Source organism: Chrysemys picta, chromosome 13 (genome assembly GCF_011386835.1).
Source record: "Chrysemys picta bellii isolate R12L10 chromosome 13, ASM1138683v2, whole genome shotgun sequence".
NCBI classification, from domain to species: Eukaryota; Metazoa; Chordata; order Testudines; family Emydidae; genus Chrysemys; species Chrysemys picta.
In genome coordinates, this window is record NC_088803.1 from 40,551,979 (window position 1) to 40,570,191 (window position 18,213).

The 18,213-nt window shown below is 41.3% G+C and overlaps 1 protein-coding gene across 3 annotated transcripts in view; it reads right to left on the reverse strand.

Annotated features, from left to right (window-relative positions):
• Positions 1-17,999, reverse strand: part of ATP9A (ATPase phospholipid transporting 9A (putative)) — a 91,407-nt gene extending 73,408 nt beyond the window's left edge. The window contains exons 1-3 of one of the 3 annotated variants that reach the window (XM_005284173.4): positions 17,822-17,999; positions 2,538-2,682; positions 1,814-1,927 (exon numbers count right to left, since the gene is read on the reverse strand). In XM_005284173.4, the coding sequence (XP_005284230.1) occupies positions 1,814-1,927; positions 2,538-2,682; positions 17,822-17,889 (327 nt within the window). In that variant the 5' untranslated portion in view covers positions 17,890-17,999. Of the gene's footprint in view, positions 1-1,813; positions 1,928-2,537; positions 2,683-10,642; positions 10,759-17,821 lie in introns of those variants that run through there. The other 2 variants (XM_042858346.2, XM_065566009.1) reach the window with 2 other exon arrangements.
• Positions 18,000-18,213: the final 214 nt, after the last annotated feature.

Here is an 18,213-nt window from a genome sequence, read left to right on the forward strand (position 1 = left end):
AACCTCCCTGGTCACTCAATTACAGACCTCAAAGTCACAATACTCCAACAAAAAAACTTCAAAAACAGACTCCAATGAGAAACCACAGAATTGGAATTAATTTGCAAACTGGACACCATTAAATTAGGCTTGAATAAAGACTGGGAGTTGATGACTCATTACACAAAGTAAAATCTATTTCCCCATGCTAATTTTTTCCCCCTACCGTTACTCACACCTTCTTGTCAACTGTTGGAAATGAGCCATCCTGATTATCACTACAAAAGTTTTTTTTTCTCCTGCTGATAATAGCCCACCTTAATTGATTACTCTCGTTATAGTTGGTATGGCAACACCCATTTTTTCATGTTCTCTGTGTATATATATCTTCCTACTATATTTTCCACTGCATGCATCTGATGATGTGGGTTTTAGCCCACAAAAGCTTATGCTTAAATAAATTTGTTAGTCTCTAAGGTGCCACAAGTACTCCTCGTTCTTTCTACAATGGCGTCAAGAAAGTCAGCTATAAAACCCAACGTCCAGAGTTTTAGAATTACATGCACATCTTACTGGAGATCTGATATGCATATCTGTGATGACTACCCAGGCATGCATATGTACATATACAAGCAAATGCACATGTTTCTGAAAACAGGGACCTAAATGTTAAAAAAGTCATCTCCTGACACCTTACAACCCTGACTTCCACTGGAAAAAGAAGCATGGCAAGGTTCCTTTGAGCAGCTGCCACAGAAAGGGAGCTTGGTTCATATGCACAGCAAGAGGTAAGGGGCAGGCAGAAAAGAGCTAGATAGAAAACATTTGAGAACTCTGTAATAAGGAAGTTATTCAACTCTTCCTGCAGATTTGAGATTGAAATAAAGACACATGGTGCCCTTGTGGATGCACCAATTTACTCTAGAGATCTGCCTAAGAACTTTAACGAGAGACGGGAGAACCCATCTCAAATAGGTAGCTAGCATCTCTTCCCAAAGACTGTAGTGAACTTGGCTTTCTGACTTCTTCCAATCTCAGGGGAAATATATGGTTGGAAAACAACAAATCAGTATGTGTGTGTGTCGGGGGTGCGGAGGTTTCAGGAGAAGTATCTATGCTCTGAGCAAATATGAATAAATAAAATGTAAAAATATATTTTAAGAAACTAAAACATGTTATTTTAAAATCAGCCTGTTGACCCATCCAAAGGCTCTAAGTCAAACTGTTTGGCGGGACTGCATGATTTGCCTTCATTGCACATACGGTCATTCATTAAGGTCACTTTTGAAAACTGCCCTTTGGTCCTTTGCTTCACCAGACAAGCTTTTCTGAAATCCTGCTGATTTGCAGCCCTCTTCTGGAATGCTTTGCCAAAGCAAAATGCTCTGACGCAGACCCTCCATCTTCACCTTTAACTTTCTAATAACTTAGCAACTGTGATCAATACTCACAGGAGCCAGGAAGATGTTTACTTTGCTCGCCATTTATTCTCTCACTTTTTCTGAGTGTAGAAGTGGGCCAGTTGCCCCAGTGGTGGGTACGCCTAGTGGCAGTTGTGTAAGAGGCAAAGAATTATGCCCCTATTAACTCAGATGAAGAGGGTATAGGTAGCGGAGTCCTATCATGCCTTAATGTCCAACCTTTATGAAATTAATTTAAAACTGAGAACAAGCATCTACACTCAGAACATTTAGAGAGCAGACTTCCTAAAAATAAGCTGCCAAAAAATCATGTGAGACACAGAATTACTTAGATCGGCGAGATAAAACAACAAAGGACATTTTGTATTCAAACACTGAAACTTTCTTGAATAAACAAACCGTAGATTACCTACCAAGGGAACCCAATACGTGTAAAGTGCACCAAGCCTCATTTCAGGGACAAATTGAGAGCAGGCCAGAAGTAAGAAGTAAAGATTAAAAAAGTATTTGAACTGGTTAAACAGCACCTACAAAAAAAGGGAGAAGGGGAGAGGTTAATGGCGATCTCAGAGTTATGCATATTGAACTACTGATAAGAGACATTCATTTCTGCTAGCTCCTGTAATGTCTAAATCCTAAATAATGATAGCAAAGTAGTGCTGGAAATAATTTCCAAGAGGTCATCTTAGCGAATATAACAACATGCACACAAATGTAGCTGTGCTATAGAACAGATTCTGCAATAGTTAGTCTTTAATACATACATATGATTTTACCTTTAAACTTTTGACAAATACCACTCAGAAAAGTGACAGCAACTGTAAATAGGGGATGTCTAACCAACATTATGTTTTGCCATAAAAAATATTTTAAATATATATTTAAAACAAATGCAGTTTCAACTTGAACTGGTTGTGAGAATAGCTCCACTGTCCCTTGCATACTGAACCACCACCAATCAGAACTCTCTTTCATTAAGGAGTGGTTTTGCTTTTAAACTGATGACAGACTATGACAATGTGAGCTGTGAAATGTGAAAACAAAGGGCATACGTGGTCCGGCCATGCATCATGATGGCTCTGTGGCCAGAGGGCAACCTGTGGAAACAAAGACGTGAAGTTTCATGGGCATACATACCCCCGGAAGAAATGTAAAAAAGTTGTATTTCTGATTGTTGATCACATTGCGAGGGTATCTCTGGTCTCTTTTTTCTGGATGGCCAAGCCAAACCGTACGAGGCCTTGGGTCTCTTCTTCCGCAGCATCTCATACACTCACAACACCTATTGGAAGGACATATTTAAGTTAAGAAGAAGTCTCCATTTTATCCCCCTCCGTGATCCAGCCTACGTCCCCGGCCCTCACTTAACAAAACAACTCACATTTCTTCCACACAGCTTATTAAACACAGACTCTCCCCATATCATCGCCCAGCAAAGTGCTAAATAAACCCATATAAAAACTACAGATGCATACTGAGCATCGCTGATTGTTCAAATCACTTGCCATCTTCTATCTGTTCACTGTCAATTTAGATTGTAAGCTCCTTGGGGCTGAGCCCTGGACTCTTTACTGGTCTGCAAAGTACTTAGCACACTTGAGTATCAGAGGAGTAGCCGTGTTAGTCTGGGTCTGTAAAAAGCAACAAAGAGTCCTGTGGCACCTTATAGACTAACAGACTTGAGGCACTATAGGCCTGAGCCAAAGCCCATTAATGAAAAGATTTCCCTGGGCTATGGATAAGGCCCTATATAAATCGTATTACTGTTAATGATATGCAGCATTTGTATGGTGTTTTATATGTTTAAAGCACTGCATAGACATTAACTAGTTAATCCTCATTGACATTCCTGAAGGGTAGGTGGGTAATGTGTTATTATTCCCTTTTTAGATGTGAGGAAACAAACATGGAGAGATAACTTGACTCGCCCAAGTCCACACATTGAGTTAGCTCATCTTTTCCAAGATTAGATTGGAAACATCTGAGAAATTCTAATTTGAGATTCATTTTCTCCTATCATTCCCTGACTGGAGTCTCATATTGCCATGAAAAGATCACAGGCTGGTGCAGCCTTAGATATAAGGAACTCGCATAGCAAAGAAGGATTCTGGTTTGGTTTTGTCCTTTTGTGTCAAAACAGGTTTCTGGAACTAAGGAAACATGCGGTAGCAGGGACTCTCTCTACATTGCTCCAATTGCAGGATCTAGGCCTGAGTGGCACAAAACTGCCCTGACTATATTTTGCTCAAAGAGTTGTTGCTTTTCATTGTTTTACTTCATGGGTGCTGAGTGAAGATCCACATGAACAAAAGGGGAAGTGAACTGACTATGGCTGGGAAGCAGTAGAAAGGTAAATACCCAAGATGTTGTTAAATGCCCAAAGCAAACTGAAAAAAGATGCAGACTTTTTCACTTCCCTGCAGCCCCTTTAAGTGATAGGAACCTTAGCTGATACTTTTAACAATAGAAGGTACAAAATATTCAAACAAATATGAATTTTATTTGTCCCTTTAATGTCTGTCACAACACAGTATTTGGCAAAAACCAAATGCATGGCGTATTCATATTTTTATTTCCTCCAAAACATTCACAAAAAAACCCATCAAAATTGGAAGCCCGTCATGTTTTTATTTTCTACCCAGACGGCATTCTTTGTGTCATGGAAGACACTCTCCTCCCCAGTGGCACCGACTTTCTAATCTGCCCTGGGGGAGGGGGTGTGTGTGTGCTCAACCCACAGCTCTGTCCCAGACCTGGTCCCCACTCCACCCCTTCCCCCCAAGCCTCCACCTGTTTCTTCCCACATCTGCCCTGCCTCTTCCTACCCCCTCCCCCAAGTGCAACCGGCCTCGCTCTTTTCTCCTCCCCCCCCCCAGTGCCTCCTGCACACCACAGAACAGCTGATCACAGTGGGTGTGAGGCGCTGGGAGGGGAGCGGAGGTGGCTGATGGTGGGTGCTCGGCACCCACCATTTTTTCCCTGTGGGTGTTCCAGCCCTGGAACACTCAGAGAGTCCGCATCTATGCTCCTCCCATCACCAACTTTAAATTTTAGCTAAAATAAACAAGAAATAAACATTTTCAGCTGTAGTCCATTAATCTACTCTTCTCCCTTTTCTGGGGCTAACATTAAGGCTATGTGACATCTCCCCTGTCCTTCAGAGAAGCCACAGAGGGAAATCCTGAAAGCCACAAATTTCAGCATAACGTGGGTAAAACTGATACTGTGACTATAGGATACCCCCTACTGTAATGTAGATGTATTTGAAGTATGGACTATAAAATACTAGCCATGCTACAGTATATGGGGATGTTTCTATATCACCTACTTGCAAAACATGAGTATCTGCAATTTTGGCCCTATCATGAATAATAAAAAGACCAAGGCCTGATCTTGCTGTAGCTGAAATCAACGAATTCTAAAGAGATACATTTGCCAGAATCAGAAAAGGGAATGCATGTCATCTTTCAGATTTATATTGTACACAAGTTAAATTTCCTCCAAAGTATGTTAGGACATCAACTCCCAGAAATCTATATTCTTGGCTTTTGAAAGTAATCAGTGTCACCAACTCTCCTGTTATTTGATGTTTTTCTTAAAGCCACAAAGATTCCCAAGAGGTCAGATTACATGAGAATCTCAGCTTTCTTTTTTTCTTTCTTTTAGTCCTGCTGGTGGCAGACTAAAGACAGAAAATGTGACCTGAGTGTTCCCTGAAGACTCAGAAACCTGAAGGCAAATAAAAAGAACCCCCAAATCATTCCTTCTAAAACCCTCCTGATTTTCAGGCACTCATGATTCTGGGAGCCTAACATGATTTTTAAATCTTTAGAGCTGGCAGAATTGAGTGAGTTTTCTTCCACATGGATAGCTGAAACTGCTCAGGACCTCCCTCTTTCATGGCTATTTGTACACTGGGCTTGTTATTCTGAACAACTGGAAGCTGCCACACCCTACAGTTTACACATGAGGTGGAATTCGGCCTCTCTGTCCTGTTTACAATCCTCACAAAAAGCTCCTGTACAGGCACGGTGCCAGCAGCACAGGTCAATGTCTGCTATTGCAGCTGTCATTTCAGAAAACAAATTTCACTATCTATTGCCCAAAAATGGTTTCAGGCAGTTGACATCCACGTTTGTATAAAACTCCACCTCACTCCCAAAGAATGTGAACAATATCAGTTTGTACTTTGTCACTGTGTCACAATCAATAGGTGTGACATCATTGAGCACCATGCACCAATCTTTCTATTGCCACACCCTAGGACACATATTTGCTGAATTACTAAAGTGAATCCCATCCATAATGGGAGGGTTACCCACATTCTGCTAAGAAAAAGCAATGGCTTAAACACCGGAGCCTGCAGTGTTTATGTTCAATTAAATCTATGCACCTTTTGCATATAGTTCCTGACCAGGCTCTAAAATTGTACAGTTCCCTCTGTCTCCAGCTCCATAACGAACACTGAACAATTCTGTCACTCTCCTGCTGATTTGGTGGTCATTTGGAATTCCATACTCAACCTGAAGAATTTGCTCTCCCAATCTCCTCCCCTGCAAATAATTATTACATCTTTTTAAACCTATAATGGGAATGATCCATTGCATGTCCCATTAGTACAAGGCAGGCTGCACCCTATCACAAGGCCAGCTCTGTTTGGATCAGCAGTGTCATTAAAACATCCAGTGCAACACAGCAATCCTCATTCTATTATCCACAAGTCAGTTACAACCATTTGGCACTTCTCCTGACACAACTTGATGTGCATTATACTCCTTTGATCCCAGTTATTATAGCTAGCAAAAAATCTGGTCCCAAAAGGATCAGAAAGAAATACAAAAGCCCCTAAGACACAGGAGAAATGGAGGAATAAGAGAACAAACAGATGAACATAAAAACGGCCTTACTGGGTCAGACCAATGGTCCATCGATCCCAGTATCCTGTCTTTCAACTGTGGCCAGCACCAGATGCTTCAGAGGGAATTAACAAAAGAGGGCAATTATTGAGTGGTCCATCCCCTGTCGTTCAGTCCCAGCTTCTGGCAGTTGGAAGTTTAGAGACACCCAAAGCATGGAGTTGTGTCCCTGACCATACTGGCTAATAGTCATCGAAGGACCTATCCACTATGAACTTATCTAATTCTTTTTTGAAGCCCAGTTATACTTTTGGCCTTCACGACATCCCACGGCAATGAGTTCCACAGGTTGACTGTGCGCTGTGTGAAGAAATACTTTCTTATGTTTGTTTTAAAGCTGCTGCATATTCATTTCATTGGGTGACCCCTGGTTCATGTGTTATGTGAAGGGGTAAACAACACTTCCCTATTCACCTTCACCACAACATTCATAATTTTACAGACTTCTATCATACCCACCTTACTCGTCTCTTTTCTAAACTGAGCAGTCCCAGTCTTTTTAATCTCTCCTCATGCGTGTATTTCTGTATCTGCTAGAAGATACAGAAATTTCCCACTCTCCTTTGTCCTTACAAAAGGACATACTCAGAAACAGTCTGTCTTTTTCAAAATGGCAATGCTGTAGCCTTCCAAATCAGCAAAGGTTGTTTTTCCTCAAGTTTCCTCCTGTCACTGCTTGAAATAAGAGCTAATCTTTTTTCCCCTTTTTATAGCAAAAGGATTTGTATTAGATTTCATTGACATTTGAAATACAGCCCCATATCAGATGCAAGCTTACAACAGAAAACCTTGGAGATCAGATAGAAATGCATATCCGACTCACTACATTAGATAACAATGTCAAGATGTCTGCTTAAATTATAACAGTCATCTGCTCAAACAATTTGGGTAACCGTATCTCTGATCAGAAATAAAGCAAGTAAATTTCCATTTAAGGAAGTATTCAACGCTTTCCGCAGGTAAACTCTCTCTATACGTATTGCAGAACAGGAAACAGCATGGTGAATAGAGCACACCATTCACTGCTACAAAGGTGGTTTTATACAAAAGTATCACCTTTCATGCATTCCACCCCCATCTGCAAATAAACAGAGAAAAAAAAATCTTATCTGTTAAGAAAACTCCTTCAGAATCCAAAAAGCTTGAAAATCCAGTTGGTTTACAGAAGTTAGCAAGGAAAAGGTAGTCTAACTCAAAGTATTTCATGGACATCTAAATGGATTAAACTTTTATAAGAGGCATTTTCTCACTCATTTTAGACCAGTGCAAAACTATTTCCCACATAATCAGATCACTATTCTGATGTGATTACATTTCACTAAGAAGCAGTAAGTGAAGCATCAGAAAGATAATTTGTGTGTGTGTTGTGGTATAGCCTACGGGCATCAATTAGATCAGAGCCCCATTGTGCTAGGTGCTGTACAAACGTACAGTAAGTGACAGTCCCTACCCCAAAGAGCTTACAATCTCAAAAGAAAAAAATATATAATAAAAATGATCTCTCCAACTATTAAGTTTTGCAAAAACCTCCATACTGAGAAAGCATGGAATCAAACAAAAATCTTGCCTCATACTACACAGTACTGCAGAGTACACTACTACTGCTCCTAAAGGTGAAAGGCCTATGGCTTCTCTCTACAGAATTACTGTTGGTTATGATTACGGAATAGTAGTTTTGGTAGAGAAGAAGGGTGAAATGCCATCAGCTAAAACACTGGATCCCAGCACTGATTCCCTACAGCAGGGGTCGGCAACGTTTGGCATGCGGCTCACCAGGGTAAGCACCCTGGCGGGCCGGGCAGTTTATTTACCTGCTGACGGGGCAGGTTCGGCCGACCGCAGCCCCCACTGACCGCAGTTCGCCATCCCGGACCAATAGGGGTGGTGGGAAGCGGCATGGGCAAGGTGCTGGGGGTAAGCAGGGTGCTTACCCTGGCGAGCCGCGTGCCAAACATTGCCGACCCCTGCCCTACAGCTTTGTCACATTTCTGTAAAAAACACACTATGTCTAAATTATGGGTGGTTCACCTTTTTCAGCCTATAACAATATACAGGTCAACTTTATCACAGCCTCACCAGTTAGCATCTGCTGCTCACTGGAAACTATTTGTTCATTTCCTAGAGGAAAATGTATGAGAATTCTGGAAAATTTAATAGAAATAAATACAGCTGGAAATGTTAGTAACTTGAATGATTAAAGCAATGAACAGATATCTCAACTTATTGGAATAAAATAATCTAGAACATCTTTTACCCTTCAAGTATCTATGACAGTCTCTGATTTTTAATATGGGCTTTCACCCAGGTTATTTACATTTGATTACTTTTAGAAAGTGACACTGTGTGTTACTCTGTGTTTGTACAATGCCTAGCACATTTCTGACTGGTCTTTAGGTAACACCATAATAAACGTGATTCATAATAATTCAAAATCTATCCAATTTCTAAAGAGAGTTAAAAGTAGTTTCTGGTACAACTCCTGCATCTGAATCTCCCTGCCAATTTTTGCAGTTTTACAATCACAGTTTCTTGGTTTTTTTTAAAGATTACTCTGTCTTCCACTCCTTCTTTTTCTCTCCCCACTGACTGAAAGACAGACAGACACAAAAAACTATGGGAAATTGACTATACGAGGCAAACAATTAAACTAACCTCACAAAAAGTGTAGTCAAATTTACAAATTAAATTTAAAAAATAGATGTTTTTAAATCTAATTCCTTTCAATCATGATTATAGGTGTTGCTTGTAGACTTAGAAAAAAAATTCAGACAGTGCTGTGATTTAAGTCAATGTTTTTCCTTTAAACTATACTAGTGCTAATTAAGAAGAGGTGTCAAAAGGGAAATATATTTGTTCATTCTTAGGAATGGGAGGATTGTTTTCTCAAATCTCAATGAGAGAGGAAAGAGACACAAAGTTAGCCAGATTTACTCATTTTAACTGCTGTATTTCAAATGACCTTCAGTGTGAAGTTCTAAAATAGAGGCTTTATCAAAAGGAACATGCATTTACAATGCTCAGTTTATCTCCACAACCTGCTTCACAATTACAGACAGATTCCCGCTTATCATATATTTGAAACCAAAGTTACTTTTGCTTATCTTTCAGGTTGAGCCTCTTTTGGTGATTCTGCTGAAAGAAATAAAGAGCTACATATCTTTATAGTTACATGAGGAGATAGGGCTAAAAGGGGGACCAAGTATTTTAACATGGATCTTCTAATGTTCTTGGGTTCTTATAATTCACCAATATGTTCCAAAGATTATTTTAAATGATCCAAAACTAACTTCTAAAACTTTAAAAGTATAAACAGAATCACAGATACATTTCTTCAGAAATAGAACAGAAAATAACACATGAATGACGCTAATATAAAACAGTGGCTTGAATGTTCTTATAAAAGGAAGCGCTCTGTGTTGAGATAAATATACACATTTTAAACAGCGCTTAGGTTCTTCACATTTCTATGAACTTATACATTACTGAGTATATAGAACACCTAACAAGATTTTAGTAACAAGACAGATTTGACCATAGTTAAAGCTCAAGATCTTGATCCAGCAAATCATTTAAGCATGTGAATTCTCTCATATATTTCAATATGGCAACTCAAGTGCTTAAAGTTAAGCTCGGGCTTGAGTGCTTTGCTGGATCAGGCCCAGACTAAAACTTAAGAAGTAGACTCTACCACTGTCAGCACTACCAAAAGAAAAGAGGGTAATGGACCATGATTTCACTATAGGTGCTAAACTGAAAGTGAGGGCACCTTTTGTAAACAAGTCTATCATCTCACATAATATCCCCACCACAAACAGGAGTGTTGCTATTAGAACAGTACTTCACTACAAATACAAGTATTGAATAACAGTTAATTATGTTAACTTTTAATAATTCATTTGCAATTTCTGCAACTCCTAGCCAACCAAAGATCCCACAACTTCGTTAGATATGGGGGAAAGAAAGTTCAACATGTATTTAAAACTCTAGAAGAAAGACTTCTTGCTTATCTGGATTCTGAAAGTGATACATATAATATTGTCCAAGTAAAGAAGAATTATCACTACTTACAACACATTTGATTTCCAACAGATTTGCAGGGAATTTACAAGAGATTCCCTATTATGTTTTCTTTTCTATTTGAGGGCATTTTTAAGTGATCACACATAGACCTGGATATCTATTTATATGTTGTTTGTACTTTCATACTATCTATAGAACCTTATAATAAAAAAGACAGAATCTGACCTATGCAGTTCTGTAACAAAGACTTTTTATCCAATTTAAAGAATGCAGTAAAAAAAACAAAACAAAAAACAGACGTGTTACCTCCAGTTGGCAATAATACAAATCCACAGGTTGCAGTTGACGGTTTAATGGTATAACCGGAAAAGTCAGTCAGAAAGTTTCAGAATCACATTACATCCAGCCTTCTCCAGAAAATGTAAAGCTAAACAAAGAAAGCATGTGCCAGTGTATTTCCACAGATAGGTTTTAAAATATAGCCAACGATACCAGGAATATAAACTTTGACCTTTATCACTTGTATGTTCAAGACAATCCCTTAAAGAGCTTTTTGTTATGAAAGCTTGTAGTCAAACCACCACAGCTGGAATTTAACACCTATCCACTTCCCTGACCTTGTTTTTTCCTGTTGTCCCACAAAACAACAAAGCAATCTGGACAATTTTGTTGACTGGGCAGAGAACAGAAACCTACAAACCAAACTAAATGTCTCCAGGAATGCTGAATGGCAACAGTTCATCTCCACACATCACTTATGCAGGTGCAGTATGTCCACCCATTTGATAAATTTGTAATGGAACTTATAGTAGGAAAGCAGATATTTCGGTGGTGTAGACTTGTGTGGCCATTCCTAGAGGCAAATATTTAACTTCTTAGGAAGATATCCAACTTCATTTACCATTCTTTCAAGTCCTCACTGAAATCTTATATTTTGTTCACTGACGATAGAATTCTAAAGCTCATTATTTCTGCTTTAACATCCTGCACTCACATACACGGGCTAGTCTTTTGCTAGGCACAATAATTATTAATGAATTGTTGTAACAGTCGTTGGTGTTTTAGCAGATCAAGGCTAGGTCTGCATCTTCAAGAGTTAACAATAAAATTTAGACAAATCACAGGATAACTGCTTAAGTGAAAGAAAGCGTGGAAAGATGTTAGCGAGGAGATCAACATAGAAAAACTACAGGAAGCCTCTTTAGTGTTTTCTTTCTTCCCCTTTGGAAACTGAATTATCTTAACCTCTCAAAAATGCATTTGATGACACTGATCAATTGGAACCAGGAACAATCTGTCATATTATTGAAAGTTTGCTCTTGACTTTTCCTTGTAGGTTATTGAGAAGTCAATCAATAAGTCATCCCTTAAAGGTGAAGTTTTCAACTTTTTCCAGCATAAGACATTTGTTTTCCTTAAAGAACTGTACACAGACCCTAAATGCCAAACCTCAAATTGCTTGCTTAATCAACCAATGCATGTTCAGTTTTTTTTTTTAAACAGGATTCGTGTTAGGGAAATAAAGCTTTAAGAACTTGATTGTGTAGGAGGGAGATGCAAGTTTACCTGGAAGACCAACGGATTTCTTTTCCTTGGGACAGGTTTTTGTTTGGTTTAGATGTTTTGTTGTTGGTGGTGTTTTCTAGGGGAGGGAAGGGGATGGCAATAGTGGACGAGGATGTTGGAAAATATTTTACTATTCCTATGAAACCATTCATACATTCAAATTGCTTTTTTAAAACCAAGAAAAGACTGGACACTTTTTGAATGGGTACCAACCTATTACACTACCCCTATCATGTGGAGATGTAGCTAGGATTAGTTAACACATTTCAAAACTCAATAATCTAAGTATTATTCTATGTAAGAGTAACACAATCAACATTTGAAGAGTCTTTCTACATAAATGAATCATCAACGGCTAAATTTAGAAACACTCAAGATATTTCTACTTTTTTCAAATGGAACTAAAAATATTGCCATTAGCTACTACTGTTATTTAAATTATATTATATTTTCTACTTTCTACTCTATTCTACTAATATTGATAAACACCTGCAGTATCAGAGTAGCAGTCACTGATGTATATAGTCCTTTAACTAAAAGCACTTCACTCTAAAATAAAATTTTTACTGAATTTTTCAATTACTTCCTTTTTTAAATAAGATACAAAACCATTAAAATGAAAACTTTCATAGAGTATGAAAACAAGTTGTTCTATATTCAGATCAAGCACTTACTGTTTGGGTCAAAAAATTACTAACAGCATTAACCCAAGTTATAGGTTTCTACAACATCCATACTTTATCACAACAATTATGATTTCAAAGGGTCAGAAAAGTTATGTAAAAATCTCATTCAACTTGTTGATATCATTTGCAACTTGGAGTTGTATCTACTGTCTTTGTTGACTGAGGCCCTTTTATCCTGCAAAAGGATCCAGGTGGATCCAATTTCAGATAACCTCTGTCAGTACAGGCATCCGTTCATGCATACCCAATAGCAGAACTGGGCCCTGGACTAAATGTTTTTTAGGATCGCAGAGTCAGTACAGCTATAGAACAGTGAGCTGGGTTCTACCCTGCCACATGCAGAATCAGCAGAACTGTTATCTATGGTTCGGATCCTGCCAGGGCTGGCTCCAGTGTTTTTGCCGCCCCGAGCGGAGGAAAAAAAATAAAAATTAAAAAAGACGCGATCGGCGGCACTTCGACAGCAGCTCTACCTTCTCTACCAGCTCTTCATTCTTCAGTGGCAAGTCCTTCCCTCCGAGAGGGACCGATGGACTCGCCGCCGAAGACCCGTACGTGCCGCCCCTTTGCGTGGCCACCCCAAGCACCTGCTTGCTATGCTGGTGCCGGCCCTGTATCCTGCAGTTAGAAATATGCAGTTCAGACCCACAAAGCACTGGTGAAGTAAGAGAGGCTCCACACAAGTGGACCTCTGTGCTTGGGAGGGTCTGTCAGAGGCCTAAATTCTGGTTACCAAATCTTTATTACTGGTGATGAGGCAAGAGGCAGAAAGACAACATCTTGATTTGCGGATATCAGGCTAAGTTTGCAGTAATAGCCATAAAAAAAAAATCCATTGTCAACTGATTAAAATTTATACAGAGGTCATTGAGCGATACCCATGGAAACATTTTGGGGAGCACTTTTCAGAGGATATCACCACTTTGCCATTAGATTCTCCTGACTTTTTAAACTGATCCACATTATTTAGAATGTTTTTATTGTTTCAAAGTCTATTGCATTGTAATTGGCTGTGCGGCAGGGCCAAGTGCCTCAGTGAAGGCAGGCACTTGTTAAATAAAGGCCCCGCTCCTACACTTGACTTCGCATGAGAGAAACACCGTACAGGTTTGTAGCCTCTTTGAAATCAACGCAGCTCTACACAGATGCAGAGGTTTGCCCACTCCGTCAGATGCAGGATAGGGGCCAAAAATCATTTGTTCATCTATTCACTCCAATCCCTCCCTGTTGATTACAAGTGAGCTAATTTACCATTTTAATGGAACCATTAAGATGTAGCTCAATACGATAACAGAGAAACCATGTGACTTATTACTGGAATCCTTGTCCTTCCTCATCCCATTTCCAATTATTCTTTGGTTTTCCTCACTTACTGCATCACATCGATTATTATTTATTACTTTCATTACCACATTACCTAGGAGCCAGAGTCATGGAGCAGGATCCCACTGTGCTAGGTGCTGTACAAGTGCAGAACAAAAAAACAGTCTCTGCCTCTACATAGTCTCTACGTAGGCACAGCAGTCTTCCTGCATGATGTACATAGTAGGAACGGGACCTTAGATTAGAAGGTGCTCAGAGTACAGATCAGGTCTTTGCATATGTTCTTTGATGTGCTTGGCACATTTGGGTACTGTCCATAACAAGAAAGCAAACCACAGCTTTTTGTCTCAGGATACTTAACCCACAGAAGTCCCTACAGAGGTATGGGCTGTGACACCATCAGCATTTTGAGATTACTCAATACCATGTCTCTTTTAGAACTGATGGATTATAGACTACAGAGAGTGGTTATCAGAATGTCATGGCTAAACTGGCATTTTTATTTGGGTGAAATAACTGTATAACTCAGTCAAGACCAGACCACAGTGACAAGAAAATTGTGAAAAACATATCCATTATTCAAGCAATACAACTGCAGAAGTCGCCCTTGACTACACACATGGGGGTCAATGTTGTGGCTATGGCCAAGAATGGCTACTACCATTACCAACTTATTAAAACACCTGTTTCTTCTTGACATGGACCACAACCATCCTTTCCTTTGTCCCATCTCAGTAACGGTACTGTAATGAGTTCCTCACTTTCCCCCTTGAAATGAATCTGGAGGCTGAAACTAAAATGGAACATGGCTGTTGCCTTGTTAGGAGGAGGAAGATCAGTAACATGGACTTGCCCTACACTGGCTACAAGTATTTCAAACAGTTCTAGCTCTTTGTATTAAATATATGAAGTCATTCATTTAGGTCTCTGAGCATATGAACAATCTCCTCTGGCCTTATGTGCCTTCCCAGCAGTTACATTCAGTTTGAGAGGTCTACTGTTAAGTTAGGGTCAGAAACTTTAAGGTCAGAAGGGACCTTTGGTCAATTATTATTATTTATTTATATTACAGTAGCACATAGAGACTCCAATCAGAGATGTGGACCTCATTGTGCTAGGCACTGTACACACAGATAATGAATGCTGCAAAGAGTCTCTTACAATCTAAGCAGAAATCAAAACCCTGAATATCACTTTTGGGGGGGGCTGTATATTATTATTAATTATTATTTGTACTGCAGTACTACATAGAACACCCAGTCATGGGCCAGGACTCCATTCTGCACCTGCTACCATTTTCTCCCTGTTCCCCTCTAACTAGTTGGAAATGGAACCTTTTGTGCCAGGGGCTTGAGATGGATGACTGATACTGTCTGACTGGTTAGTCTCTCTTTAGACTTATAATATTTTGGGGGGAAGGGGGCCTCTTTGCTTAGGTACTTTGACGATGCACCCAGTATATTGATTAAATAACTGATTTATGTCACAAGCTGTTTGACAAAAGACAAGACTGAAAATCATTGTAAATAAGTCACTTCTCTGGAGTGTGACTGTCTTTAAAAAAAAGAGAGAGATCAGGACTTGTATAAAGAAAAACAAAAGTCACAGAATCTCACACCACTACAATCAATGCAGCATCATAAGATTGCAAGCTGTCAACAGTTCTTGCTAGCACAGACAATATTGTCTCCAAGTTAGAGCTCCCTAGCCAGTGACAGAGGGCTAGTGCTTAGGTTACATCAGGGTAATTGCTGTCAGCGTCTGCTAACAAGGCACACCACAACAGAATGCCCAAAAGAGACCTATGGAGATCATAGAGACCTCTAAGAAAGCAAATCAGCTAAGGAGCATTGAGGAATATCTTAAGCCCCTCATATAGCTGATCCTTTATCTCATAACTGAACTTTAAGCAGTGGCCAACCCAGGAACTGTCATAACAGATTACTACATGTTCCATAGTCTAGTCCTCAGTGTCCAGGCCAACTTCACATTATTAAATCAACATACTATCAGCTACACAACAGAAACCTTATCCATCAACAGAACATTTTAATTGAAGTTGTTGAGCAACCTACAAAGAATCCAAATCACAATTACTAACCAAAAATATAACAAGATGGTAATTGACATGTACTCTTCCTTATTTGTTCCGACACAATCATTATTTCTTTTGAGATTTTGGTATTTTTTGCTACAATTGTATACCATATTTTTTTTAAAGATTAATTTGTCATTGGATCACAATTTGTCATCATAATACAACATTACTTTCCAGTCAGCAAGCTTGGATTCCTAATCTATACACACATTTTGTACTGGTATATTGTTGTCAGTTAGGGCTGTGATTTTTTTTTTTAACTGAAATAGTTATACCAGTACAACCCCTAGTTAGGGGTTGTACTGCTTTAGCTATACCAATATAATTAAAATTTGTGAGGAGATATAATCCTTTGTTATAGTTATAAATATATTTCTGTTCCTGAAAACAAGTGTATTGTCATTATAAAAACCCCACTCAGCGAAGCAACAACCTGCAATCTGCCAACGTATTCTATGATTCTATAACACTGAGCTAAGCAACACAACGATCCTGATCAAATGTTAATGTTAAATGATAAATACAGTAAATGAAAATCTGTATTCAAATGGCTTGTCACACGCATGCCCCCGCCACAAGATAATCTACTGACAAGCCATCCAGCCAAGGTTTTCATAGCCATCCCAATCACCATGGTGCCTGAGTGCCATTGAAACATATGGGCTGATTTTCAGAGGAACCGAACACCCATTGAGGGAGTCAATACGTCTGAAAATCTGGCCATTGCCAGTTTGTTCCTGATCACTAAGGCTTAGAGCTGTCAGGCTATTTCTTTGTTTAAATTTGTTTAAGAAAGAAAAACTGGGTGTGTTGATCTCTTCATAACAGCAATAATAGGAGTGCCAAGTGACTTCATCTGAGGCTCATTCCTCAAGCTTGTCAATATAGGAGCCTCCAAGAGGTCTCTATTGTTTTATTTGGCCACTGGTCCTGCTGTCACAGGGAGAGATGGCAGGGGGGTTTGAAGCCAGCGGGGCTCTCGGCCTGCACGAGGGCCTATTATTTTAGCGTAACAATGTTGCCGTGGCAGGATCCTGCCTTTTCTTGCAGTTGTGCTGGGCTGGGATCGCAGCGCTGGGTGTGCCACCGACAATGGCGTCAGGAACAACCTGCCGGAACGCTGCTGCGGCCGCCGCCTTACAGGACCGTGGCCAGGCAGCCCGGGGCGAGAGAGAAGACCTAGATTTGTCCCTTAGTAAGGCCACCCTTCCAACACCAGCTCTCAGCCTCCCAGGGGGCTCCTGCAAGACCAGCGACCCTCCTAGGTCCCCTCCCGAAGAAGGGCGCTTTCCCCAGTACGATCTCCCCTTCCCAAAGGAGAGGGGATCCCCTAATGCCAGACCCGCTGTGTGTCCTTTCCTAGGCGGGTTGTGCTGCTGAGCGGGGGCAGGGCCCTGCTGGAACAAACAAAGGCGAGCCGGGCCCCCTGCGCCCCAGCCAGCCACATGGCGAGAGAGCCGGGGTCCCCTGCGCTGCCGGGACTCCTCAGCCGGGCTCCTCTCCCCAGCCCAGGGAGGAGGAGGAGGAGAAGAGCAATCCCCACCGATCGCTCCCTCCCTTCCCCCGAGAGCGGACCAGGGAACCGGTTCCAGGGCGGGGCTGGATGCCCACCATCGGCCGGAGCCCAGCCGGACACATCAGCCCCCAGGCACAGGGCAGGGCCCAAGAGGGGCGCAGTCCCCTGCAGCCGCGGGGCAGCAGCCCAGCCAGCCGGGCACCGGGGAAAGCGAAGCCGGGTATGGGGAGGGGGTTTGGGGACGGGCGGCAGCCGCGGGACCGGAGGGGAGCGCCCGCTGCGGACCCCGCGCTCACCCGCTCCGGTGCTTGCTGTCCATCCGCTTCTTCTGCCTGACTGGCTGCAGGGGGATGTTATCGGTCATGGCCGCGGCGGCTGGGCGCAGCCGGGGAGGAGCGGAGTGGGATCGGCTTCCCAGCAGCGCCTCGGGTCGGCCTCTCCGCGGTCTGACAGCGTCGGGTGGGGGGCTGGGCCGGGCTTCCAGCACGCAGGTAACGTGCCCGCTCGCCGCCTGCCACTCACACCAGCCGGGCTCAGGCCCCCTCCGCTGGGCTCTGCACCTCCTCCAGCTGAGCTACTAGCACTGCACCCCTGCACGCCAGCCGCTCGACACTGCACCCCATCCCATCTACTGGCACTGCACCCCTGCACGCCACTCCATCGACACTGCACCCCCAAGCCATCTACT